This window comes from Saccostrea echinata, unplaced genomic scaffold (genome assembly GCF_033153115.1).
Source record: "Saccostrea echinata isolate AGI-Se365-2 ecotype Australia unplaced genomic scaffold, CSIRO_AGI_Sech_v1 ptg000016l, whole genome shotgun sequence".
Classification (NCBI taxonomy): Eukaryota; Metazoa; Mollusca; class Bivalvia; order Ostreida; family Ostreidae; genus Saccostrea; species Saccostrea echinata.
The window spans coordinates 10,634,966-10,661,666 of record NW_026889765.1 but is presented as its reverse complement, the minus strand read 5'-3'; the positions used below and the strand labels follow the sequence as shown (position 1 = coordinate 10,661,666).

At 33.4% G+C, this 26,701-nt stretch overlaps 2 protein-coding genes across 2 annotated transcripts; one reads left to right on the top strand and one right to left on the bottom strand.

The window, feature by feature from the left end:
- Window positions 1-12,688: 12,688 nt before the first annotated feature.
- LOC133188910 (glyoxal reductase-like) lies at window positions 12,689-20,102 on the bottom strand. Its single transcript, XM_061324386.1, has 8 exons — window positions 20,014-20,102; window positions 19,043-19,123; window positions 18,747-18,854; window positions 16,985-17,173; window positions 16,648-16,739; window positions 15,397-15,507; window positions 13,062-13,155; window positions 12,689-12,857 (listed from the first exon to the last, which is right to left on the bottom strand). The coding sequence occupies exons 1-8, from the start codon at window positions 20,057-20,059 to the stop codon at window positions 12,712-12,714; spliced, it is 867 nt and encodes a 288-aa protein (XP_061180370.1). The 5' UTR covers window positions 20,060-20,102; the 3' UTR covers window positions 12,689-12,711.
- Window positions 20,103-20,358: 256 nt separating this feature from the next.
- On the top strand, window positions 20,359-26,286 carry LOC133188909 (transmembrane ascorbate-dependent reductase CYB561-like). Its single transcript, XM_061324385.1, has 5 exons — window positions 20,359-20,416; window positions 23,705-23,933; window positions 24,268-24,476; window positions 25,086-25,255; window positions 25,589-26,286. The coding sequence occupies exons 2-5, from the start codon at window positions 23,717-23,719 to the stop codon at window positions 25,740-25,742; spliced, it is 750 nt and encodes a 249-aa protein (XP_061180369.1). The 5' UTR covers window positions 20,359-20,416; window positions 23,705-23,716; the 3' UTR covers window positions 25,743-26,286.
- The last annotated feature ends 415 nt before the right edge of the window (window positions 26,287-26,701 follow it).

Below are 26,701 nucleotides of genomic sequence, written 5' to 3'. Positions count from 1 at the left end.
AGGTTGTGAATTAAATCACAGCAATAAAATGGTTGTATTGCAAGAGTGTTATTACTACTTTATAAGTATGATTTTGTTTTTTGATTGTTGTTTTACGACGCTTTCGAGAATTTTTCCTTGATCTAAGACGTCACCATACATGTATACCGGTGTAGGACTTCTAATTTAAACCTTTACTCGGCACTCAGGACCATGGAACAGTGAGGGTCCTTAATCGTGCCAACCCCTACCGTAACAAAGGACTTCGGATTATAAGGTATCATCCGAAAGACCTGTGACTTTCATCTCTGGTACCGGGTGCTTGGAGAACGAACAGTCACTACCTATGTTAACCTCTACGTTTTGACACGGCGCCGGAAATTCAAGGAGAGCAGTCTACAGTTGCAAGAGATTTAAATGCTGGACAAAGCACCAAACATATGTATTTCACCTATTGAACAGATACTAAAAACAATGTTCAACCCATGATCGGCTGGGATCAGGCTAAACACGAGTACCATCAGCAGCACATTTAATTTCTTCATTCGATGGTCGTTTTCACCAAAGTTTCACAACATCAGCCTTGCCTTGGATACCAAACCAGACCGTTAGCAGTTGACCGAGGATGCTGAGATCAGAGCTGGGAGACATGTTCTTGGCTTTATTCCGATTCCTCAATACCACAGCATTAACTTCGTTGGTCTAAGACCCACATTGGCAAATGGTGTGGTATATTGACGAGTTCAGCTTTTTTCGGTATTTTTTTTTCAGAGGCCAGTTGGAAGAGCAAGCGTTTAAAGGTGTGGTATTACAATGTAAACGTTTTGTGGCGATAGTGTTAGGAAGTGGGCAGATGTGTAGATGTATACTACATGAAACCGCTGTGGTTCATGTACAAGGGACTTGGAGGGCACAACTGTACATTGATGAAGTCCGACAGCCACGTTTTTCCAATAATGCAGCCTTCTGGTGCCGTTCTTCAACATCACAATGCAAGGACGTCTGAAAAGTGCATTCTTGCAAAAACACGACATCCAGGCTCTGTGTTGGCTGTCAAAATTGCCATATTTTAAAAGAAATGAGCTAGCTCGGAAGTATAGTGAGGTAGGTGTGTCAACCAAAGACAACCGAGAGTCTGCAACAGCTGGTACAAGCTCTACAGTTAGAGTGGAATATGCAGGATTTCTTTTTATTTTATAGAGATTTATTGCGTCAAGTCGCTGTTTAATTGTAGATCTGTTGTTTACATGTACTTATTAGCAATAAACATTCCAACGTAACCTTTATATCTCAACGTATCACTAATTTTTTTTCAGAGTATAAGTTCAGTATAATTATTTGGAAACATTTTACAACCTTTTAAAGTCCTATTTTCTATGGTCTTATAAAGGGCAATTTAGGGACTTTATGCAAGCCTGAAATGTGTATTTCAATCCAATTAGGTTCAGAACAGTTAATTTTAATATACATGCCATAGATTTTGAAATGCTTTAGTCCGACAGGAAATATAATATTAGTTAATCCTGCATTGAGATTGTACCGACAGCGAATATATCAATCATCCAACCATGGAAACTGGACCGTCACATCTTTTCCCGTCTGATTTATTGACCGCCCTCTGTCTACATCCATCCTGAACAACTATACAGTTGTCTGGTATGTCGGTGATTTTTGTAGCGGAACTACAATTATAGCAAAAAAAGTTTGTAGCGTTGTGGTCGTATAACTTCTCGTAAATTTTGATAACGAAATTCTTGCCATACAAATGTAGTTTCTGTTCTTAGCAAAAGTGAGTGTCATTCTGAAAATTGTATCTAAAACCTTAGCTCTCACTGCAAAATTGGAAACTAATTAAAATGAAGTTAGCCTAGTCATATATAGATGCAAAACAACATGTAGACTTTAGAATTGCCCTTCATAAAGGCATCCTTTAAGCTCAGTGATATGTGATATGAATTTAAAACTCGAACACAGTATGATCACTTGCATACACTTGCCTAATATCATTATTAGGTCTAACATGCATCACTTACTTGCAACAAAATAATATGCCATCCGTATGGCAGTTGCATGTGATACACCCCTGCTTGTAGGATGACCCCCGAGGCAACTCCAAGTTCACTGGTTTTGTCATCAAACAATATCCTGGAAAAAAATTAAGCACATGATAAACATATCAAACAATCTAAACTTTAGGACACATGCTACAAACAAACAAAACAATGGATGCATGGATTAGAATATATTTTTTTTTACATTTGTTTTGGTTCTAGATATAACAATTCTCTAAAATATTACAATATGACAAAATTGTATACTTTCTATGATATTCAGATTAAATTTCTTTCTTTTTCCAACACATTTTTAAATCAACACAATTTTATTTTCACTTTGCAAAACATTACATAGAAACTTTGAGGAAAAAAAATGACAGACAGACCCTGTAATTGATAAATCTATTTCAATTGGTAAAAATGTTCTTTATGTCTTTATTTTCCAAAATAAAAATCAGACAATCATATACTGATAAAAAATATTTCATACTGGAAATCAAAACATCAAATGTTAAATTCCTGACATTATTGGGTATGCACAGATACTTGACTCTCATTAATACTGCTTTTGATTTATATAACATTTTAAATTTTAAATTATATATATATATCAGTTATTGTTTTACACTTTGAAATTTCTTTTTTGACTTAATTGTCTTCCAGATTTTTAAACTCGATGTTTTTGGCAACACTACATTTTTTCTGTTGCACTCCTGACATGGTATAACATTTTTTCAACATCAGCCATGACCACAACTAGGTCAAACAAAAGTTGCTTCAGTCTACATTTAAAGCTCAATACTTTGAATATTATCAGGGAAAGTCTTTATTTCTACCATAAACCATTATTATTAATTTCACAGAATATTCAAAAAATATGGAATTTTCAAAATGTCACAAAAGGGTGTTGCACTCCTGACATTTTTAGCATCATTTTTGGGTATAACTTTTTTTTGAGATATCAATGAGATATTTTGCAGGTATTTAGACACTGTCTAAAACATATGCTGAGACATAGAAGTTTATTACCATTGCCTGTATTTTAAGTGCAGGTTGATAAATATGTTTTTGGTCATTTTTTAATTCACTTTTTTCCTAGATTTCATTTGATTCATCTAAATGTTCATTTACAGGATCATTCTTTAGGAAACCCTTTGTCACACGGTCATGGCAAATTGGCTTGTGTTAATTTTCCCCTTTTCACCACTGTGTACATGTAATTGTTATCATGCAAACAATTTGTCACCTAGCTATAGATATCCATAAGTAAAGAAGGTTTCCGGTAAACTTTATTTTATTTATTTATAAAATATCACCAACACTAGCCCCCATCCTAGGGTCTCAATTACGTCCCAGGATGCATTTTACAATTTTGGTAGATCATAGAGTGTGTATTTTTTTTCATTAAAATAAATTACCTGCTGAATGTCCATTGCATAGAGAATTACATATTCAAAGACGTGATCTGTATTTTTAATATATATGATCGATTAGGCCGCACTTTAGACCTGAACTATGACCATAACTTTCACAATTTTAGTAAATGGTTGAGCACTTATTACAATCATGCAGTTGTGCCAACTGGATGTCCCTCCGAAAAGATTTCAAGGATGTAATGTGCTTCAGCATGTAAATAAATTAGTTTCACTATTGGGCTTGGACACTAGACCCATAATGAAATATGAAGATTAGTATTCAATCTCGAAAGTCGAATGAAACGATACAAATTTGGAGCAGAGCAAACACGGACCTCAAAATTTAGAGGTGGGATCAGGTGCCATGGAGGAGTGAGCATCCCCTGCCGACCGGTCACATCCACCGAGTGCTCCTTGTCATGATCGGGGAAAAAACCCGGAAAATCCTTTGACAGTTCAGTGTATAAGTAATGGCCTAACAATTGGTATGAAAAACATCAGTCTGCATTTGACTTAATGATAGGTTGAATGTGCTGACAAAGTCATTGTATCGACCGTAAAACTTGCAAAATGATGACTTCAAATGAGACTGTTGATATCCTTGTTTCATCAACTTGTTTGTCAATAATTTGCCTCATTTAAGAAATTGTTCATACGTAGAGCATGCTGATAGACATAAACCCCATATGCAGGTGAAAAGGGTATACCGGTATTGCTACATAAGTAAGGGAAGTTGATGATTGCAAAGTTAAAGTAATCACGTTAATCATAACGCTTTGTTATTAGGTTACCATTAACGTCTTTTTCTAGTAAAATATCTAAATATGAAAGAGATGTTTCAGATTCTGTGGTATCTTTTATTTCAAGCTCACTGGGATATATCGAGTCGACATATGAATGAAAGTAACTATTACTGATTGATAATACGTCGTCGATATAACGAAATGTCTGAGTTGAAGGCCACAGCAAGTGTTTTCTTCTTCTCTTGTAGAAGTTTTTGAATAAATTCTGCTTCGTATGAATACAAAAATAGGTCTCCTAATAAGGGGGCGCAATTGGTATCCATTGGAATTCCAACAGATTGTTGGAAGACCTGATCTCCAAACACTACATAGATATTGTCAACTTCAGAGTACTTGTGTGTACAATCAGAATGCTTTTTAACAAAATAATTTTGCAAATGACTAATGACAAGGTAAGTATACGTACGAGTTCCATTTTTATTGAAAAAAGCAGTTGTCTATGATGTCAAAAAGCCAAGACTTCAATTTATCGTGGGTAATGGTTGTGTAAAGTTTTGATGTTATTGATTTTAATAAAATGTTTGTGATTTCAATTGTCTAAAAGTTCTTTGGAGTTTTTAAGTATCCACATCTGATTTACCCCACTTCTCGAATATACTGTTGTTCAGTACTCCTGAAGTTTCTCCTTCATTACAGTAAATATTAATATATTTTAGTGAGGAGTAAAGAAAGAAGCTTGGTAGAACATTTACTAGAACCCGCTATGTATCTTTGTTTGCCGGAGTTTTTATGAAATTTGGGAATCCAGTAAAGGTATGGTAATTCAAATTCGTTTTGATTGTTGGGAATAATAAAAATATCTAAAACGAACATATGATTTTGTAGAATTTTCTCCTTAGAAAGGGAGCTATGGGTGTAAGATGGATTTCCATCTGCAGAATTAAATTCTATTTCCTCTAAAATACATTCAAATAATGAGCCTTACAGACAAAGACTATATGTTGTTACCAGCTTTGTCAGCTGGGACCAGTACATACTGATCGTGTATTTTATCTAATTCCTTTTTCACTTCTGAATTATTAAAGACATAAGGATAAATAGTTTTCATACAGCCCCTCAATCGCTTAGTGCGAGATTTCAACATTCATCTGATGCTCTTAATCCATTCTGACAAAGTGTCAAGGTCTTCTTTTTCGTGTTTGGCCATTCGCCTGGCGTAATCTTCCATAGAATTCATAATATTTATAAAATTATGACGCCAGTTGAAAGAACGAGGTTCCCTAAATTTTGGCCCTTTTAAAATAAGGGATTTAAGTTCGTCATAATTTTCATAAGCTATACGTATTTTACAGTTTTGATAAAAAAATTAATTATTGTAATCATTCAATTTTTTCCGCCGGATGTCCATAAGTAATAAATGGAGAAGATATGCAAAAGTGTTATATGTACATTCTGTACAGTGCACTTTCAACTTCTGGTATGATCAACCAAGCCCCTCCCAAAGCTTGAACCATGCATATGGGTCCGGAAACCAAGAATTTCAAAATTTTGGTAGAGGGCTAGGAATTTTCCATAATCATTGAAATAGTTTGCTTCTAAAAATCACGTCAGATCATATCACGTTGTAACCCAATATGGATGATTGTCAGCAATAACAATATCGACACATACTCGACTCTTCCATTCGGACCGCAATTTCACCATTGATTCAGCCGTTCCAGAACAGGTGTTGAGAAATGATGACGGAGGTAAATTTATTGCAATAAAAAGAGGTGTTAGACCAAACTGAAAATAATCGAATTCGTATTAAATAATATAAAGCCTGGCTACATGATTCCCAGTGTGATCTCTATCAATAATTATGTTACATTTACATCCTCTGATTGTTGTCTCGTTTGTTTTTTATGAAGACAGTGGCCGTTTCTCCAAATTTTTTCCTATATATTCCTATTTAAATATTTCAAATGTTGCAATATATGATCGTTTTCATTTGTATTGTATAATTTCAATTTGTAATGTATAATTTCAATTTGTATTGTATAATTTTCCATTTGTATTGTATAATTGCTATTTGTATTGTATATTTTTCCATTTGCATTAATTGTGTAATTTTCCATTTGTATTATATAATTTACCATTTGTATTGTATAATTTCATTTGTATTTTATAATTTTCAATTTGTATTGTATAGTATTATTTGTATTCTATTATATTCCATTTGTATTCTTTAATTTTCCATTTGAATTCCCTAATTTTCCATTTGGATTGTATATTTTTTATTGAATATGTTGTATAATTTTTACTTGTATTCTATAATTTTCCATTAATATTGTATAATTTTTCATTTGTATTCTATTTTTTTTTATTTGTACTCTAAAATGTTCAAATGAAAAATATGCAATACAAATAGAAAGTTATAGAATACAAATAAAAATAATGCAATACAAAGAAAATATTATAAGATACAAATGGAAAATTATTGAATACAAATAAAAATTATACAATGCAAATGGAAAACTATAATTACAAATGGAAAATTATACAATATGGAAAAAATCGAATATTGCAACGATTGACATGCCATATAGATCAATTATACAATATTTCTTTTCTTGTTAGTAAGTGTGGGAATTTAAGTTTAATTGCAGCTATAATTGTAGAAAAAAAATATATATATATGTATAACCCGCGTAAACAACCCGCCTAAACGGCTTATGGATTTTTTTTTTCTACAACAGCTGCAATGTTAATTGCCATCCTAACAAATAAGAGAGCATTTTATTGTTTTTACTTATTAACAACGCAATAAAATTCATAATCATATCCTATTTGATTTTGAATAAATTCAGATACTGAAATGTAATTTTGAGTGCGTGTAAAGTGATGATGATTTCATTGTCGGTTTTAAAACAGATAGACAATCTTTGGAAAAACACTTTCACTCTGTTTTGAAGGCAAACAACTGTTCTACCCACCCCCTCCGAAAAAAGTCACGCTAGCACTTTTGTTTAACTTAAAAGAGGAAGTTAATTTATGCTAATCAAGTTTCAGAGGATCAAAATATGATTAATTTTTTAAAATATTAAGACTACTTTTTTCCGTACAACTAATATATTATTTTGAGGCCGAATGGTGAAAATGCAAACCAGTCTGGGTTGTATTTTCAGACAGTTTCGTTTGGCTGAAGTGTCTGATTATATCGGGACCTCAGCTCTTATTCTATGCCAATAACCGTACATTCCGTTGGAGGATTTAATTTGAGCTTTCAGTGCACGTGTAGGGATTAAAGTATGCAAAGCCACAATTATCATAGGTGACATAGGAAGATTGATGTAAATTGAATATATACTACTTCACTAATAAAATTTATTTTGAAGACCTTCATATAGGCGGACTCATTAATAAAATTTATTTTGAAGACTTTCATTTTGACGACTTATTCGTTATTCGTCAAGGTAAAGTATTTTCTTGTATCAAATCAGTAATAAAAAAAAAATTTTTAAACAATTTTTGTTTTCTATTGAATTATGTACAGAGAATTTACCTTTACTGTTTGTTAAAGTGTCCGACCAACATTCTGCATCTGTGTATGCAAGAATCCCTAATACTACAATGACAAAAATATCTGTACTTTTCATCTCTCACTTTATTTACTGTGTGTCAACTAAAAGTCTACTTTTATACACTTTCTTTTTCTAGCATCTTATCCTAGTCATCGATCATAAACAGGAATATTTGAGTGATAATGAGCTAACAGGCTATCATGTTTTGAAAAATATGAAGCACGAACCTCTGAGAGGGACGTTTTATGATGGATTTTCTCACAAATTATTTATCACCTTTAGGCGCATTTTTTTTTCAATCGTCATTCTATGTATCTGTCAACATCAGTAAAAGGGGGATCCCTCCTGGTTTTATTGAGAGAGTATGCATTATTTGGTAAAATATTGACTTGTATACTATGTCTTATTGAAATCAGACCAAAAAAGAAAGAGAGGCATTTTGAAAGAATTTCAAAGAAATATTCCATTTTAGTAACTATGGATGGCAACACCGTTTGTCAAAATCAAAAACCGTAACCTAGAATTATGTCTTAGTAAAGTCTATTTGTACTAAAAAAAAAAATTCGAAATCTGATAAAAACTGCAGGAAGAGTAGCATTTTGAAAGATTTTCACAGAAATGTCTATTTCTAGTAACCATGGCAATACCGTTTGTCAAAAATCATAATCCGATATCTAGAATTATGGTTCCTGGTATAGTCTACTTAAGTATCAAGTCTTATTGAAAGCTCCCTTTCTAAGGAGCAATTCTTCAAAATCGTACTTCAGTTTTGAATATTTTTTTCATATTCCCAACAGCCAAAATGAATTTGAACTACCATATTTACACTGGATTCCGAAACTTCATAAAAATCCTTACAAACAAAGCGGGTTCTAGTCAATGTTCTACCAAGCCTCTTTCTTTATTCCTCACTAAAATATTAACAGCAGTGAAGAAGAAACTTCAGGAGTACTGTGCAACAATATATTCGAGAAGTGGCGTAAATCAGATGCGGATACTTAAATTCCAAGAAACTTTTGGAAAATTTGAAATCACAAAATTTTACCAAAATCAATAACATCAAAACTTACGACTTTTCAACTCTATATACAACCATTCCCCACGATAAATTAAGGGCCAGGCTTTTTGACATCAAGCATTGACAGCTTTTTTTTTCAATAAAAATGGAACTCCTAAATTTACTTACCTTGTCATTGGTCATTGCAAAATTATTTTGTTAAAAAACATTCTGATTGTACACACAAGTACTCTGAAGTTGATATTAAAAAGATGCTTGAGTTTCTGAATGACAATATCTATGTGGTTTTTGGAATTCCCATGGGTACCAATTACGTTATTAGCAGACCTATTTTTGTATTCATATGAAGCAGAATTTATTCAAAAACTTCTACATGAAAAAAAGAGAAAACTTGCTGTGGCCTTCAACTCGACATTTAGATATATCGACGACGTATTATCAATTAACAATAGTTATTTCCATTCATATGCGACACGATATATCCCAGGGAGCTTGAAATAAAAGATACCACAGAGTCTGGCACATCTGTTTCATATTTGGATATTTTACTAGAAAAAGCTTTATGGTAATCGTGATGACTTTAACTTTCCATTCGTCAACTTCCCTTACTTGTGCAGCAATATATACCCTCATCACCTGCATATGGGAATTATATCTCTCAGCTGATTCAATACGCAAAGTATGCTCTACGTATGAACAATTTTTAAAACGAGGTAAATTATTGATAAACAAGTTGATGAAACAAGAATATCAATACTCTCGTTTAAAGTCATCATTTCGTTAAGTTCTGTGGTCGATACAATGACCTTGTCAGCAAATACAATCTACCATTAAGCCAAATGCTGACTGACGTTTTTCATACTAATTGTTGGACCATTATTTAACCAATGAATCATCGACGGATTTTTCCGTTAATCCCCGATTATGACAAGGAGCACACGGCGGGTGTGACCGGTCGGCAGGGGATGCTCATTCCTCCATGGGACCTGATTCGACCTCTGTTGTTTTAGAGGTCCGTGTTTGTTCTGCTTCTGATTTGTATTGTTTGAATGGACTTTTGTGATTGAATACTGTTCGTTATCTCCATATATTTCACGGTAGTTTAAAAACTGTAGGAGGAGTGCTGTTTTGAAAAATTGTTTACAGATAGACGGACAGACTACGAACACCTCACTAACGCATAAACTCTTCTTTTCTTTCACCAGTACAGCTAAAAAAAAGCAAGGGGCCCATGGACCACAACTCTCACCTGATTCCCTATGGTTCTGTTGTTCATCAGCAGATTTTATTTCCTATACATTCCTATGGAAAACTCTGATCGCCCATTGTGGGACCACCCTCAGGAGTCATGACTTGAATAATCTTAAATGTACTCTACCTGAGGATGCTACCATATAGATATGACTATTCCTGACTTTGCTGTCCTTGAGATTTTTTTAAATAAATTCTGTATATTCTTATGTAAAACTTTGATCATATTTTGTGGCCTACCCAAGGAGGTCATTTCAACACTACCTGAGGATACTTTCATAAAAGCACGACTGATCCTGTCTTTGCTGTTCTTAAGAAGATTTTTTTTTAAAGATTTTTAGCTCTAATGGTCAGAGACCAGAAGAGCTTACGGGATAGTAAGGTGTCTGTAGTCCGTCTGTCTAGCTGTTCGTCGGCCATCTGCAAAGAATTTTTCAAAATGCTGCTTCTTCTGCAGTTTTGGTTTGATTTCAATATAAATCTAGCACACAAGTAGACTATAAATCTAACACACAAGTAGACTATACAAAAGATAAATCATTCTCTTTACTCGATTTTGATGATCGGTGTTGCCATGCAGTTACTGAAAACAGAAATTTCTGTGAAATTCTTCCAAAGCACACCACCTCCAACAGTTTTAGTCTGATTTCAATAAATCTTGCCATAGTTTTAGTCTGATTGCAATAAATCTTGCTAAAGTTTTAGTCTGATTGCAATTAATCTTGCCAAAAAAAGAGACTAAACCAAGGATCGTTATTCTATTTATTGCTGTTGCATAGTCTCAAGTCCAAGTGGTACTTTTCTCTTCCTTTGTTATGAGTACAAACCAGAAGATCTAGATTCGCGGAGTAAGGAGTTTATCCTTACGTCGCGGGTTCACTACTTGAGGATCCTTCCATATAAATATGAATAATCATGGCTTTGCGGTTCTTGAGAAGAAAATTTTTACAGATAATTCCTACATATTTCTATGCATTCTTATGAAATATTTTGATCCCCCACTGTGGTCCCACCATACCCCCCGTGGGTAATGATTTGAACAAACTTGAATTTACACTACCTGAGGAAGATTCTGTATAAACATGACTAATCATGGCTTTGCTGTTCTTGAAAAGATTTTGAAAGATTTTTCCTGCATATTCCTACGTATGATCGACCACTTTGGACTCACCCTAGCTCCGAAGGTCATAATTTGAACAAAGTTGAACTTACACTACCTTTGGATGCTTTTAAATAAATATAACTAATTGACGTTTTGTTTCTCTTGAAAAAAAAAGATTTTTAAAGATTTTGCCATATACTATGCTTGCACATAACTTAACGTATTCAAAATTTGATGCAATCACTAGGTATTGAGTGCTTGGCGTTATATTAATTAGCACTACACAGGTCCGTTCCATGTATTGTATCACCGATTTATTAACCGTATTCATGCATGAACTGTTGTCTGTGCCAAAGCTTCTATGAAGCCTGCTGTTTTAAGTACATGTACATAATACACTATTTCTATGTAAAACTTTGTAATTGATTGCCTATTGTGGTCCCAATGCCTGAGTTTTATGATTTGTACAAATTTAAATTGGCACTCTGTAATGAGTGTCATCTTTTCTGGCCCAGTGGATATTTGATAGATACCATTAAATTTTCATTTATTCTTCAGTATATCCCCTTGAAAGATGGTGTGGCCCTTCATTTGAACACTTAAATCCCTTTCATCCAAGGATGCTTAGTGTCAAGAATGGACGAAATCAGCCCAGTGTTTCTTGAGAATGTCAACTAGAAATCCATGCCTGCCTACGGTTCTTCAGTAATGCAACATGTAAATGTGTATTAGTGTATTAAGTTTGATTAAAATATCTTGAATAGTCAGAGGTCATTGGGAAGGTCATGGTAAAAAAAATGGGCACAGTTGATGAATTTTAAAAACATTTCAATACATAAAATAGTTTCTTTGAAATTGAGCTATAGGTCAAAGAAAAGGTGAAGGTCAAAAATTTTTGATGCAGTTTAATATATAGCATTCGCCAAAATGTATCAGCACATGAAGTTTGATAAAAATAGCTTGATTCATCTCATAAAACTAAGCTAAACACAATTTGAGAAAAGAGAGGTCAAGGTCAAAGTAAAGGTGAAGGTCAAAATGTTGATGTAATTGAATAACCCTATCAATATGTACAGTGTATAAGAATATGATGTTTGATAAAGATATCTTGAAAAGATTGTTTGAAACTTAGCTAAACAAAAGTTTAAGGAAACTGAGGTCAAGAAAAGGAAAGGTCAAGATAAAAAAAAAAAAGATTGAGCTGAATAGCTCTCTCTTTTATGTATCAGCATATAAGGAGGTAAGAAGGGTTGGTGCATAATAAAATCTACATGAATCAGGCTTTATGGGATTTGATCACATGACCAACCTATATTTACATCCCGATGAAAGTTTTAAAATGATTTGTCATTTCTTGAATACAGTTGAACTTTGGTATTTCAAACACGGTTATCTCAAATACCATGGATATGTCTAAGTGATTGTGAAGTCCTATCCATGTATTTCTGAAGTATTTTACCCTCGATATTTCACACCCTCGGATATCTCGAAGTTTTTTCTCGGTCCTATCAAGTTCAAGAAAACAAGGTTTGACTGTAAAATATAGAAAAATGCAATGGGGAATATACTAAAAAAAAATGTTTTATTCAAACAATATCTTTTGGGTTCCAACAATAATGTCTTCCTCTGTTCAATGAATTTAATGAGTGCATGTCTTCTTCCGGAATTTGAAAAGAGAAAACGTCTATATTTTCCTGAATATGCTTTGGGTTACATGACTTTGGCAGAACACCTGAAAAATAACAGCAAGGACAAAATATATTTTATACTTGTAAAGGTATTTTGCATTTAATTGTTCTAGTGACAGATGAATTCAAAAAAATATAGTACATGTACTGTAGAAATCAGGATTGTTGCATGGTGAAATCTGTAATAAACAAACTGGTCTTACTTCAGGCAAATAAAAAGAAATTGTAACTGTTGATTTAGTACATACCTATCCCCTGTTGGACTGCCCACCTCAGTAAAATCTGAGACACACTTTTCTTTAGTTTTCTACTCACTTCCAGAACAACTGGGTCTGTTAAAATCTGCAATTTTTCATTATTTATTTTACCATCACAGAGAAAAATACAAAGTGAAAATAAAATTGAACTAAAATGAATTAGTCCCAGAAGGGATAATTAAAACTCATCCTGCATAAATGCATTGTTTACAAAACATAAGCAACTCATTTTAAATAAGTTCACCTCAATAACCTTAAAAATGGAAGACCAATGTTTACACAGAGAAATTTTAGCATAAATTTTCATAAAGGATCACTTCTAGGTAAATATATACATGTATACGTTGACCTATAGGGCCGATATTGGTTTCAGTCTTTAGAAAAAGCTTATTGATATCCGTTCTGGTCGCTGACTTTAGGCCACATGCGTGTAGTTTCTTGTTTCTCAAGTATCGTTTTAGTTTCAGTCAACAGTGTCTTCATATGACCCTACATCGGTATTTACAGATACATCCTTTATATGAGGGTCCTTATTTGATGCCTGGGTAATGGCAACCAGACATAAAACCTTAAGGAAGTTCTAAACACTAACAAAAAGTGCTTTTTGGGCTTGGAGATAAATATATCATATAAAGGTGTGCATATTGAGACTATTTACTTCATTTTCAACACAGGGTACCTAAATTATTTTCGCAGGAAAAATGTTCAAAGACAATGGACTATTCATGAACAGAAATCACTGTTGTTTACTTACAGTGGGAAAATCAATGGAAATAATGAATTTAATTACTTATTCTTGTTCTAATATAATGCTAAAAATATTTTAAACTATTATAAATTGTGTAATTAACAGTAAATAAACATTTTTTTCTATCTTACTTCTAAGGGCAGATCACTCTAACTGCATAAAACTATCATACAAGTAGAACTCTTTAGTGTGCAGTGTTTAGAGCTTCCTTAACTGACCTTACCACATTCTTTTCTAATCTGTAAACCTTCCTCCTGCATTTTTAACATAACATGTTGCCAATGCACACAATTTTCCCGAGGAATGAACTGCATCTACTCTGCATAGTGCAGTATTTCTCCCAATGGCACAACAGTACTATTACACAGAGATGTTCTTGAAAGACAAACAAAGCAATTTTTGCTCTGCATGATTTTTTTCATGACACCTGCAGTATCGAGTAACACAAAGTGAATGATTCGTGTCCTCGAACGAAGTGTGCTTACACTGAGGTATAGTTCTGGTTGATTGCGTTTAGTTAAAGAGAATTTATGATCTGCATTTCCATAAATGGCTTTTATATCAACAGCAAACATACATTTAAGGAAGAAAATAGAAGTAAAATGCAAAAGCCTGTATAAAAAATTAAATTTGTGTTTATACAGGTGAAAAATTTGAAAAAATAAAAGTGTGCCAACAGGTGGATTTGAACCAGGACACTAAAAATGTTCATGGTGAGAGTCTATGGTCTATCTCTCTGTCAGTGAGCTATATACTGACTATGAAAACATAAATATAATCCAGTATGATAGGAATAGGTTTTCGCATTTTTTGTAGGTTTTTTTTTACGAATTTCGACCCTAGGGCAGGGGTGCCCCTAAAATAACCTTGTTTTAAATCATTCATTAGATCAAAATCTATCAAAATTTCATAATTTAATTTAGGGGCAGGCCTGCCCTGAAGGACTTCTATGCCAAAATTTGTGCTTTAACGTACAAAATACTGTTTTGACCAACTTTGGAGGTTAATTTCAAAGTTGCAAAAAAAAATTTCAGGTTCAAAATGCAAATTTGAAAAATTTAGACAAATATATGATAGAAAACAACTAAAGAACACTGATTTTTAAATTTGACTTTTTCTAGAAAATTGTTCTCTCCTATAGGTCAAATCTTTTGTTATAACGAATACATCCTTTGTACCATCATCAGGCAAGTCCTAGATCATAATTGCTCTGGTCCTAAGAGAAATATGACATTTTCATTTTATTTCGTCAAAGAATCATGCATGTTCAATTTAAAAATATATCCTTATTATAAAACCTCTGGCTGTACCCTCTAACTTGTCTGGAGGTTCATGGGGAGTACCATTCTGGTAATAGATTACATGACATAGACTCTACAGAACCTGATTGTAAACCTCCTTGACTATATAAATTTCTAGGGAGGGACAAACCTGAAGAAAGTTACCAGTCTCTTTTCACAACTGGACAGGTACATGTAAACCTATCTTGTTATCTTGTCTGATTGTTCCCATGGAGAAGTAGGTGTGTTTAAAGAAACCATACTTTTAACAGAATCAGACTCTACCTGGTAAACCTACCTGGTTGTCCTGAGTGGTTGTTCCTAATGAGGAGTAAGCCTGGTAAAAGATACCAGTTTCCTTACAGAACTGGATCAAATCGGTCTGAACAAGATGTGGATGGTGCTCTGTCTGTTGAAATATAAGAAATCAGCATTATATGCACATTAAGTTGTTCTTTCCAGTACAATGTTTCCTTATTTTAGGAATGTCATGACTGGTCTCAACAATGCTGTCAGTGGTGTCATTCCTGTCAATGTCTGTTTTCCCTTACAGAAAATACTTTAAAGTTCAAGTAAGATAGAAACTTACAATGTAAATTCAACATTGGTGCCTCACTATAACATACTGGTACTTTTGTTATGAAATAAAGAGATAACAAACAGTAATCAAGCTAAAAACTTCTTTGAAACAATACAAATTGGGAGCAGAGCAAACAGAGACCTCTAAAAGCATCAAAGGTGGGATCAGGTGCCATGGAGAAGTTAAGCATCCACAGCCACCATGTGCTCCTTGTCATAATCGGACAAATGGAAAAATCCATAGACAATTCAGTGTGCAAATAATGGCCTTACAATTAGTGTGAAAAATGTCAGTCAGCATTCAACTTAATGAAAGATTGTATTTGCTGACAAGGTCAGTATATAGACCATAGACCATAGAAGTAGCAACATGTTGACTTCAAATGCGACTGTTGATATCTTTGTTTCATCAACTTGTTTATCAATAGCTTGTCGTCTTAGAAATTGTTCATATGAAGAGCATGCTCTTGCATATCAAATCAACTGGGAGACATAAACTCCATATCCAGGTAATAAAGGGTATACATGTATTGCTACATAAATTTATAAGGAAAGTTGACAATAGAAAAGTTGAAGTCATCATGTTTATCATAAAGTTTTGTTGTTAGGTTACCATTAAAGTCCTTTTCTAGTAAAATATCCAAATATAAAACAAATGTGTCAGACTCTCTGGTATCCTTTATTTCAAGTTCACTGGGATATATCGAGTTGACATATGAATGGAAGTAACTTTTGTTAATTGACAATACATTGTATTGACCGAAGAGCTGACAGACAGACAAACTGACAGAGAGAAGAGTGACTATTTGCCATCACATAAGATCCCCTGGTCCAACAGTAGATCTATGAGATTACCTATCCAAAACAATAATATACTTTGATGCAGTTTCCATACCTGGAGCACCTCTGGATAGACCTCCGTTTGTCATACAATTTCTGTGTAGATTATACTTTGATTTCATTTTCATACCTGGAGCACCTCTGGATAGACCCCTGTTTTGTCATACAATTCCTGTATGTGATGCTTGAGGAAATTTGAAACTCCTATGTTTTTTACTTTACCTACATGAACAAAATGAAACCTTCTTTTAGTGTGTAATTATGAAACTGAATACATCTTATAGGTAAAACGGTTTATCATCTCATCTCTACAATTTAACAAATCAAACTCCATTAGCAAATATTTAATGATTATGGTTCAAAGAGAGTATCTTCCATACCACCATTGATTAAACATGCAAGAAAACACAATATAAATGCTTTCCTTTCCTATTTTACCAGTCTAACTTCTGCCCCCATCGTCTTACCCTCCTTTTGTAACTGTATCAGATCCTTCCAACTACCGAGGCGTAGCTCACACTGACCCGAGTCATCTGGCTTCTTCCCCTGGGTTCCTGGCCAGTGTATGAGGTAAAGATCTAGATATTGACATCCCAGACTGGAGAGAGATTTCAGACAGGCAGAATAACAGGTCCCTTCTCCCTGGTCCTTGGGTCCTGGAAATTAAAAACATGTTTGTATGCAAAATGCTAACCGTCAAGAAAGGATGACTGCACTTAAGGACACGCGGAATTTGCGACAAAATAAACTTTCAAAACAAGCATTTTTCTTTTCATTGCAAGAATGGTCAACATTCAATCTACAACATTTTGTAATTAAGTTTGATAAAAGTGTGTATTTACGATGTTCGAATCTGTTTTCAAAGGCAGGGGTAATAACAATTTCTTGAATCTCCGTTCGATAATGAGGACGCCCACTTTTTTACTGATTATATACATAGTCAGCGCATGTTTGTCTTTTGTTCTACGTTAAATAGTAGTTGTATATTTGCATAAATAATAATGTGTCAAAAGGAGATTAATAGACAAACATGCGCTCAAGGTTAAAAAGAGAAAAAAAACTGCTTCTTCTTACATTCGCTCTCTGTGTGGTAACCAAGGGTTGTGAATATTATAATTCACCACGTGATTTCTTACCTCAGGTAACTTTGTGAATACTAAATCCAATCAAGTGACTTGTAAGGTAGCATGTTTTGTGCTAACTAGGGCATTGTGTTCGAACATGTTAAGTCATCTGGCATTGATATAAAATCTGCTTTAATTACACTGACGTGCTCAAATTGTTAATTTCATTTTGAAACCTTTGTCAGAAGTGTATTTGTGCCATACAGAATGGAGAGGGAGATTGGAAAGAGTGATCACATTCTTTTTTTTTCAAACATGTCATTGTTATTTATCAAGTCTAATTTTAGACCCATTCTTACAATGTTAGCCACACCTCTCATGCATATGTAATGTTCAATCAAGGGCAGGTAAGTGTATATTCACTATATTTGGAAAGCAGTAAGGACAAAAAACATTGAATCATTTTATTGTATCACAGTCTAAAATCCTTTGCAGATTTGAATTTGGTTCCAAATTGACAGGATTCTTTCATAAACATACAAAAGTGAAATAAGGTTTAGATATAAAAGCAACAGAAGCAACTGAAAAAGACCCAAAAACAGGCGTTAAGTGCAGTCATCCTTTTTCATACTGTATACAGGGAAATTTTCGCCCCATTTTATTTTCGTCCCTTTCGCCCTACTCACAAGTGGGCAAATTTAAAATGGGGCGAATTCAAAGAACACAGTATAATTTCTTAAAAAGAACTGTGACTGGGTGAATTTAAAATGGGGTAAAATTGTTTGCAAGAGAAAAAAAAGGGTGAAAATAACCCTGTATACAGTAAATTATCAAAGAAATCAGATATTCTACTACATATATCCTGAAGTTGTGAAGAAATGATACTGTATGTGTACATATATTGGCATATTCAAAATTTAGTGCAGTCACTGGGTATGGAGTTGTTCATCATGAATTAGCGCTACACATGTCCGTGCATGTATTGGATTTATACATGATTTCTTAGCCGTATTCATGAATTAGTGCATTGATGTCCATGCCAAAGCCACTAATATGAAGCCCGCTTTATTAAGTACACATACAGTATTCCTTGTTGTGACTATATAATGTTAAATAAAGTTTCAGTGCTAACTTTTGAGAGATACCACGATATTTCACTTATTACCAAGTTTGCTGGTTATAAAAATGTCAGATCTCTTCAGCTGATTGGTAGGTAACAGTTCATGAAGGCTCTGACCAATCTCAGCTTCATTTCTGTAAACTGCAGCTGTGTCTGAAAGCAAATAACAATTACTGCATTTCTCCAGATCTGCCCCCTAAGTAGCTATAAATTTATAAAAGTACTGACATTTTTAAATTTGTATCAGTTTAATACTAGAAAGTCATGTAAAGAAGGTTTTATTAAATGAAAAAAAAAATTCTATCAATGGCAGATTTTGACAAGTTTTCAAATTAACTGACCTACTGATCTGTATCCTGTTTCTAAAGCTGCTTTCAGTGTCCTGTAAACATCTTCTTTTCCTCTGATTTTAAATGTCCCTACTGTAAGAAAAGTTAATTTTTATACATTAATTCATAATGATGGATAATAAGGGTAAAAATATTCCCTACAGTAATGAGTACAGTTTTGTAACTTCTACACAATATGTAAAATGATGATCCTTATTAATTTTTCTTTAGTACCCCCAGCTTGAAAAGTGGGGGAGTGTATAGTGAAGGAGATGTCTGTCCTTCCATCTGTATGTCCATCTGTCTGTTACACTTTGGGGTACCCTTCTCTTATCTGCAACTCCTCTTATACCACTGTATGAAATTTATTGAGACTTTCACAGAATCCCTAGCATTGTTAGATAGTGCCAAGTATTGTGAACCTCCTATTTTACTTTTTGATGGGACACATAATTTGGGGTTTCCAAAAGCAAAACATTGACACTGTCACTTTTTCTATTAATTTAATATTGAAAGGTACCCATCTCTTATCCGCAATTCCTCCTACATGTATAACACTGAATAAAATTTAATTTCACTTTCACAGAATCTTTATTACATAGTGCCACTGTGACCTCCTATTTTACTTTCTGATCTGATACCTACTCTGGGTCTCCCATAGCAAAACGTAGACTTTGCCTTTATATTTGTATGGGAGGCGGGGGTATCATTTTGTGAGCCCAGTGCTCACAGTGCCTCTATTTTTTTTTTAGATAGCAAATGCAAGAACTAAAAAATTCCACTCCATCTACATGTATCCCTCTGAAAAGTCATTACACTTTGGGATATGGATATACGTACTTTGTAAAAATCTATACTCTGGTAGGGAATATAATTAAGTTAAAAGCCGATCTGTCCTGACAGATCAACGTGGTTTATCTTCCATAAGTGCCGAGCACTCAATTCAGCGACAGGTATGTAAAATGCTCTGTCAGAAAACTTACATCCAACAAAGGGCATACAATTTCCATTTCTTAAAGTAACGTTCATCAGTTCATTAATTAGGGCCTAATGTCTTTTGTAATACAGTAATTGTTTTGATAAAAGTGAAAGTAATAAAACAAATTAGATAAGGCGGACTGCGTATTTTCGTTGAAGATCTAGAAATCAAATATAGCAATCTTGTATGAAATCTTTATCATTTTAGTCTTTAATAATACATTATTCTTTAAGATACATATGAGTGAATTTTAATTGAAGCACGGTGGTTTCATTTAAAAGGTACATACCGTCAACTTTTCGTACGACCTAATAATTCGTGTTTTGAAATCGAAAATCAATTGACGAAAATTTGTGTGCGGAGGCTGCGCCGAACAGTCGGATATTATTGGAGATTACGGAAAGTTGGTAATGTACCATATGTTTTAGTCATTTTCTATAGTTTTTTATTTCATATTGATACAAAATTATCAAATGTTAATGATTGAGATGTTCCCAAACGTGTAAAATGTCAAAACAATATACTAAACACAGAGAAAATTAATTTTATTCACAATTTATGCAAACACGGGGAAATTTTTACTCCTTTGACAGATTTCTTGGAGTAAAACCAGTGCCTTGTAAAATAAGCAACATTCTCGTTTTAATTTTTAAAGTTTGCAATCCATGACAAATCGGAAACCGGATGTGTTCTTGTCCAGGAAGGTATTTTTGCATGGATTATAAGCACACATTCAGCAGGTCCAGCACAATCTCTTGATTAAGCTATATAGCTTGATTTAGCTATATAGCTTTATTAAGCTATTCAGAATAGCTTGATTTAGCTATTTTATCACACTTTTTTCTCAAATGTGTTATTTTCCAAGTATGCACAAAAAGTCGCACCTTGGTGCAGTGATGATATTCAACCTTGAACTCTTATGAAAATAATGCATGTAAAAATCACTCATCTAAATTGTTTCTCCTTAAGAGACTTTGTACTAAGTTCTAAAAGTTTTGGGGCTATATAAAGCAATTGATACAGTTACTTCTTCAATGAAATTATAAAGGAGGCCAATTATGGTCAACAAGATAATTGATTGGTAATAATTCAGTACAATGAGAAGCAATCATACTTAATATCCATGCCTCAACACACACAAGGTAGTGTACAGTTACCCAAACAATAGAAATTCATCTTTTGCTTAAAAATATTCAAATGCTGCAATGTTAAAACTATCTTTGATTTGGGTTGTTGATTTGATAACCCATATTACATATATGAATAGTCAAATACTTGTGACTTTTTGTCTATTTTGTACAAATAATATTTTTGTGAAAACCTGCATATAAATAGCTTTATCAAGCTATTTTGAATAGCTTAATAAAGCTATATAGCTATTTCAAGCTATATAGCTTAATCAAGAGATTGTGCTGGACCTGTTCAGGTGATTATGATTACCATGATGAGTTATAAACACTTTGACTCGTCTCTGTATTTTGATCAGTTTGTATCGTTATATGGGAAATTTGAAATTATGTTATTTTTAAGTGCAATCCGAAAGTGCATATACTGACAATTTGATTGACATTCACTTTGCAGAGAATATTTTATTAATGTTCTTTATAAACATACATTGTAGTAAGATTATATTATTATGTTACAACAAAGTCTGGCAATTAAGTACTGATAATTCAATACCTTCAATATGTTCAGTCAGAGTCACAGATGTAAGAAGACTAAGTCTTTGTCTAAGATACATATACGTACAGAAATTGTATAATAGCAATTTTTAGCCCATAGGCTTGTATGTTTAATGCTGTATTAAATGAACCATGCATGATTAGCCACTTGGCACAAACATTGTCACAGGTGTAAATGTACTTTATGTGAAAGCTTTTAAAATTGAATTAAATAAAAAGCTTTACAATTTTAAATGGAGGAGAAATATTTGTAATCATGTTCAAATCATTGTATCATTACCATGATTACAGTATGTAATGTTTTCACAGACTTAGAAAGCTTTTCTTATCTATCATGGCCCTTGGGAGCAAGGATGAGGGCAACAACATTTGAAATAGAGATCAGTAAATCTTAAAGACAATATTTTCTTCTCAAAGCCTACTCTTTGTCAAATTAAGATGCCAGAATTATTCTTATTTATCAAATCATGACTGTAAAATGTTTCCAAGAAAGTCATAGGGATCCAAAATTAAATGAGAACTATTGGTATATTTAAAAAACTTGTATGCCAATAAAATAACAGTTTATCATTTGAAATTCATTGATCATCTTCCTATGGACTAGACTGAAGTTATTCTGTTCTATGGCTCTTATTTCTGAGATGTATATCACCATGATAGCGTTAATTTGACCTGACGGACATTGTGTAAAGTGGCCCTCTTGTACATATGATATATGTTATGCTAAGTACCTGTCCTTATGTCATCAGATGTGCAATACTTTGTATAAATGTTATAAATGTTTATGATATCCAGGAAATAGAATGTACACATATGTATTTATAGCTACATGTAAGGGTCAAATGTTGAATGTTACATGCATAGTGGACCAAGTTAACAGCTGAATTTTTTAAGAAATATTTAATTAATAGAAACTAAATGAGATAAGACTCCACCTATTTGGCATCAATTTGGCACCCTTTCTAAGCCACTCTCATCATGGGCACTGTTTGTAAGGATGGTGACAACAAAATTACAGTTACAAGTTAAAATTTTATATTTGATATTTTGTGTCTTCATAAATCCTTCTGTTAAATGTTTACTGCTGCTTCTTCTATGATAATTTCAAAAATATTTACATGTACACTAACTCTTTTAAACATATTAAAGAGAAGAATGAGGGTGTTTTTTTAAATGGTATGTTGATCAATGTGTATTAAAATGTTTTGTGAATTTGAAAACCTTGCATTCATGTTCGAGAGATTCCCATTTAGCCTATAGTTATGAAATATTGTACATCCATTCTACATGATCTATATGGCAGTCAGTGCATTTAATTTATCTCAAGAAATAAGCTTTGAGATGACGTTCCACAATTACTGATCATTAAACAATTTACTTTCATATATTGTTTTGGATTATTAAGATGATTATAATTTCTGAAAAATGTTGAAACCTTTACATGTTTAATGATGTAGCAATGCTACTACCATATTCATTCACATTTTCAAGAAAGAGTTATCTGCCTTTGCTTATGAAACTTTGTATACAGTTGTTATTCTTGTCTATCACTTTGCTTAACCTAGTAAGTCTAGATTAACATCTAGATACACCTCGTCCTGAAAGCCTTCTCTGACTCAAAAACAGGTATCTGACTTTGAAGTATGTAGCTTGAATAAAAAAATGATGATAATTTTATCATGCTTAATCAGATATGAATTGGTAGACGAAAAAAGTCTTAATATGTTTCATGTCAAGATTTAAACACAATTACCCTGAAGATGTAAAATGACCTTTTTCTCTTGAAAGCCAGCATCATTGTCATTTCATATCCTGGAAGTAGAATTACATGTACACATCTGTGTTACAGGATCTGTAAAACATTAAGGAGAGAACCATTATTCAGAAAGCACTTAGGCCAACAATGACAGGACAATGTCTGCCAATATTTTCTCTCTAATGAGGAATGCTGTGGGATTAATTCTTTCCTTTTGTGCTGGGATTTCATTTTTAAACTAAACATTTGCTTTTCAGAATCAGTCCAGGATGGAGAATTCCGAGAGACAAACTCAGTCAGGGAGTCTGGCATTCTTTACTGTATTGATCCTGGTCATACAAGTGCTTGGATTAACTGCAGTTATCCTGGTGGCAGTGTGGATGGGGTCCTTCCGAGGGGGCTTTGCCTGGCAATCCGATCCCATCCATGAGTTTAATTATCACCCAGTTTTCATGGTGACTGGCATGATATTCCTGTATTCTGATGGTAAGAGTTCATTGAAGTACATCTTTATGGACCCTATGACTTTTCATACAAGATTTATATTGAGGACATCGATTGATTAGGTTTAGAATATAATAAATTGTACATATCAAAATTATATAGACTAAATATGATGTCAATAATAGAATTGATGAATTTCCAATTGAGTAGAATAGCATTAGCAAATTTTCAGAGAGAATACATTGCATGTATCAGGAAAGAAAGTTGAGCCTAAGACTTGATCTGCTATGTGAATTGTGCCAGTTCTTATAAGGAATTAGACTAATTGGGAAATCACAGTTCAATGTAAACGTTGTTTCTCCTGCATATTTTCCAGCCATTTTGACTTACCGAGTGTTCCGAAATGTGAAGAAGACTTATCTGAAGGCAATACATGGGATAGTCCAGGCTTTGGTGCTGATATTCACGGGGGTGGGACTGAAGGCGGTGTTTGATTCTCACAATCTGGCAAAACCTCCGATCCCGAACCTCTACAGTCTCCATAGCTGGATAGGACTCATCACAGTCATCTTGTTTGGACTCCAGGTAATGTTTGTCCTATAATTCAAAAAGTGAATTTATGGTCATTGTGATGCAATACTTTTGATATTTTCTAACCTACAGCACTACATAGATTAAAGATGGAAAGAGAAAAGAATATAATACTGATTTTGGTATCACAGTTAAAAAAGGTCAAAGCCAGGGATTAAAGCTATGAATATGGTTTTTATACATTTAGGTGATGTGATAAGATATTTGTTAACTAATATATATTATTTTAAGTATAATTTTACCATGTTTACTGCATTTGCAAGTATTTGTGAGAAAAGATACCTTTAGATTTTGAGAACTCTTCATCAAATGTCCAGATCAAAATTATTTATTTTCCACATGAAATACATTTATTGCTTTACAAAATCTTAAGTTTATTTCAACATTCAGACTCATATTCTCTATATTACATTAAAAGAGATTCAATATTCTGAGTTTAATTTGATCAAAGGTCAAGGTGAAGATTATATGTATAATTATATTATTTTATGCGCTCACTACTTGACACAGTTTGTCAGTTTTGCACTTTTTCGCCCCAAGATATAGTTTCCTTTATGTCTTAGTATAAATTTGTTGATCAACCTTACAGTTTGTATTTTGCAGTGGGTATGTGGCCTGATTTCTTTTGTCTTCCCCCTGCTAAGTATGGGAGGCCGCCAGACTTATATGCCTCACCATGTGTTCTGGGGACTGGCCATTCTGTGTCTGGCCGGGGCTAGTGCAGTGACCGGTATTACAGAGAAAGCTCTCTTCACAGACTTCTTCTCTCACTTGTAAGTACACTAAGCAGCTCTTGGTCCATATACCTGTTGATTACTATACTTGTACATAAATTGGCATATTCAAAATTTAGCGCAATCACTGGGTATGGAGTTGTTGGCGTAATCATGAATTAGCGCTACACATGTCCGTGCCATGTATTGTATATATAAATTATTTCTTAGCGGTATTCATGAATTAGCACATCGTCGTCTGCTCCAAAGCCGCTAAAATATGAAGTCCACTTCTTTAAGTACACATACAGTAATTCTACTAGTGGTTACAGTTTATCAACATGGTCTAGTATTTCCTTTATCTATAAATTTCCCCATCTTTTCTTTCCACAGTAAGTATTCTGCTTTTCCCACTGAGACTTACGTCATCAATTTCCTGGGGCTGACCATCGTGTCTCTCATTGCCCTGGTGGTCTACGTAGTGACCCGCCCAGAGTACAAACGCCAGCCATCTCCAGAAGAGGAACACATTCAACTGGTGCAGTAAAGTAGTAAACTCAACTAGTTCCCTGTATATGCAGGAAACTCAACTAGTTCCCTGTTCCTATAGTAACCAGCAGTTAACTGCCCTTGAAGATATAAATATTTATTGAAACATCGGTGTTGTGTGTAAACTATATCTGTGATGCATTTGCTCAGTATTTTTGTGCTTTTTTTTCTTTGAAAATATATTGAAAGAAGACAGTTGAAGGTGATCATTTAATTAACAAAACTCATTCAAGTGCAATATTTTGGGTAGGGGGTACTTTAAATTGTTCTTGTTAGATAGTAACAATTAATGTTAAACCTGTGTCAGTTTAAAGTCTGAAGTTACATCAATACATGGAAGTGACTTTGTTATTGATATCCTGTTATTTGTTGGGTATAAACTTCATATGTTTTTTTCATTTTATGATCTAGACTGGCTATATAATGTGGAATTATCCTTGTTCATGGGGGATCAATTTCTCATTGATTTCATGGGGTCACTCTTAACCACGAATTGATATTCTCTTCAACCAATGTAATTTCATCAATGAATCTTCTGTATATACATGACTACATGTATATATATATATATATATATATATATATATATATATATATATATATATATATATATATATATATATATATATATATATATATATATATATATATACAGTTGAACTTTGGTATCTCAAACACTGATATCTCTAATACCATGTATATGTCAAAGTGATTTGGAAGTCCCAATCCCTTATTCTTTAAGTATTTTACCCCTATATCTCGAATCCTTGGATATCTTGAAGTTTTTTTTCTCAGTCCCATTGAGTTTGAGATAACGAGGTTTGACTGTATAAGAAAATTCTTTACAGGTTGCCTATAAAATAATGTTCCAATAAACAAGTAAAATTTGATACCCAATAACATTGACCTAAGTTAATTCAAATGATTCCACAGTATACAGTGTCAAAAAATTTGTAA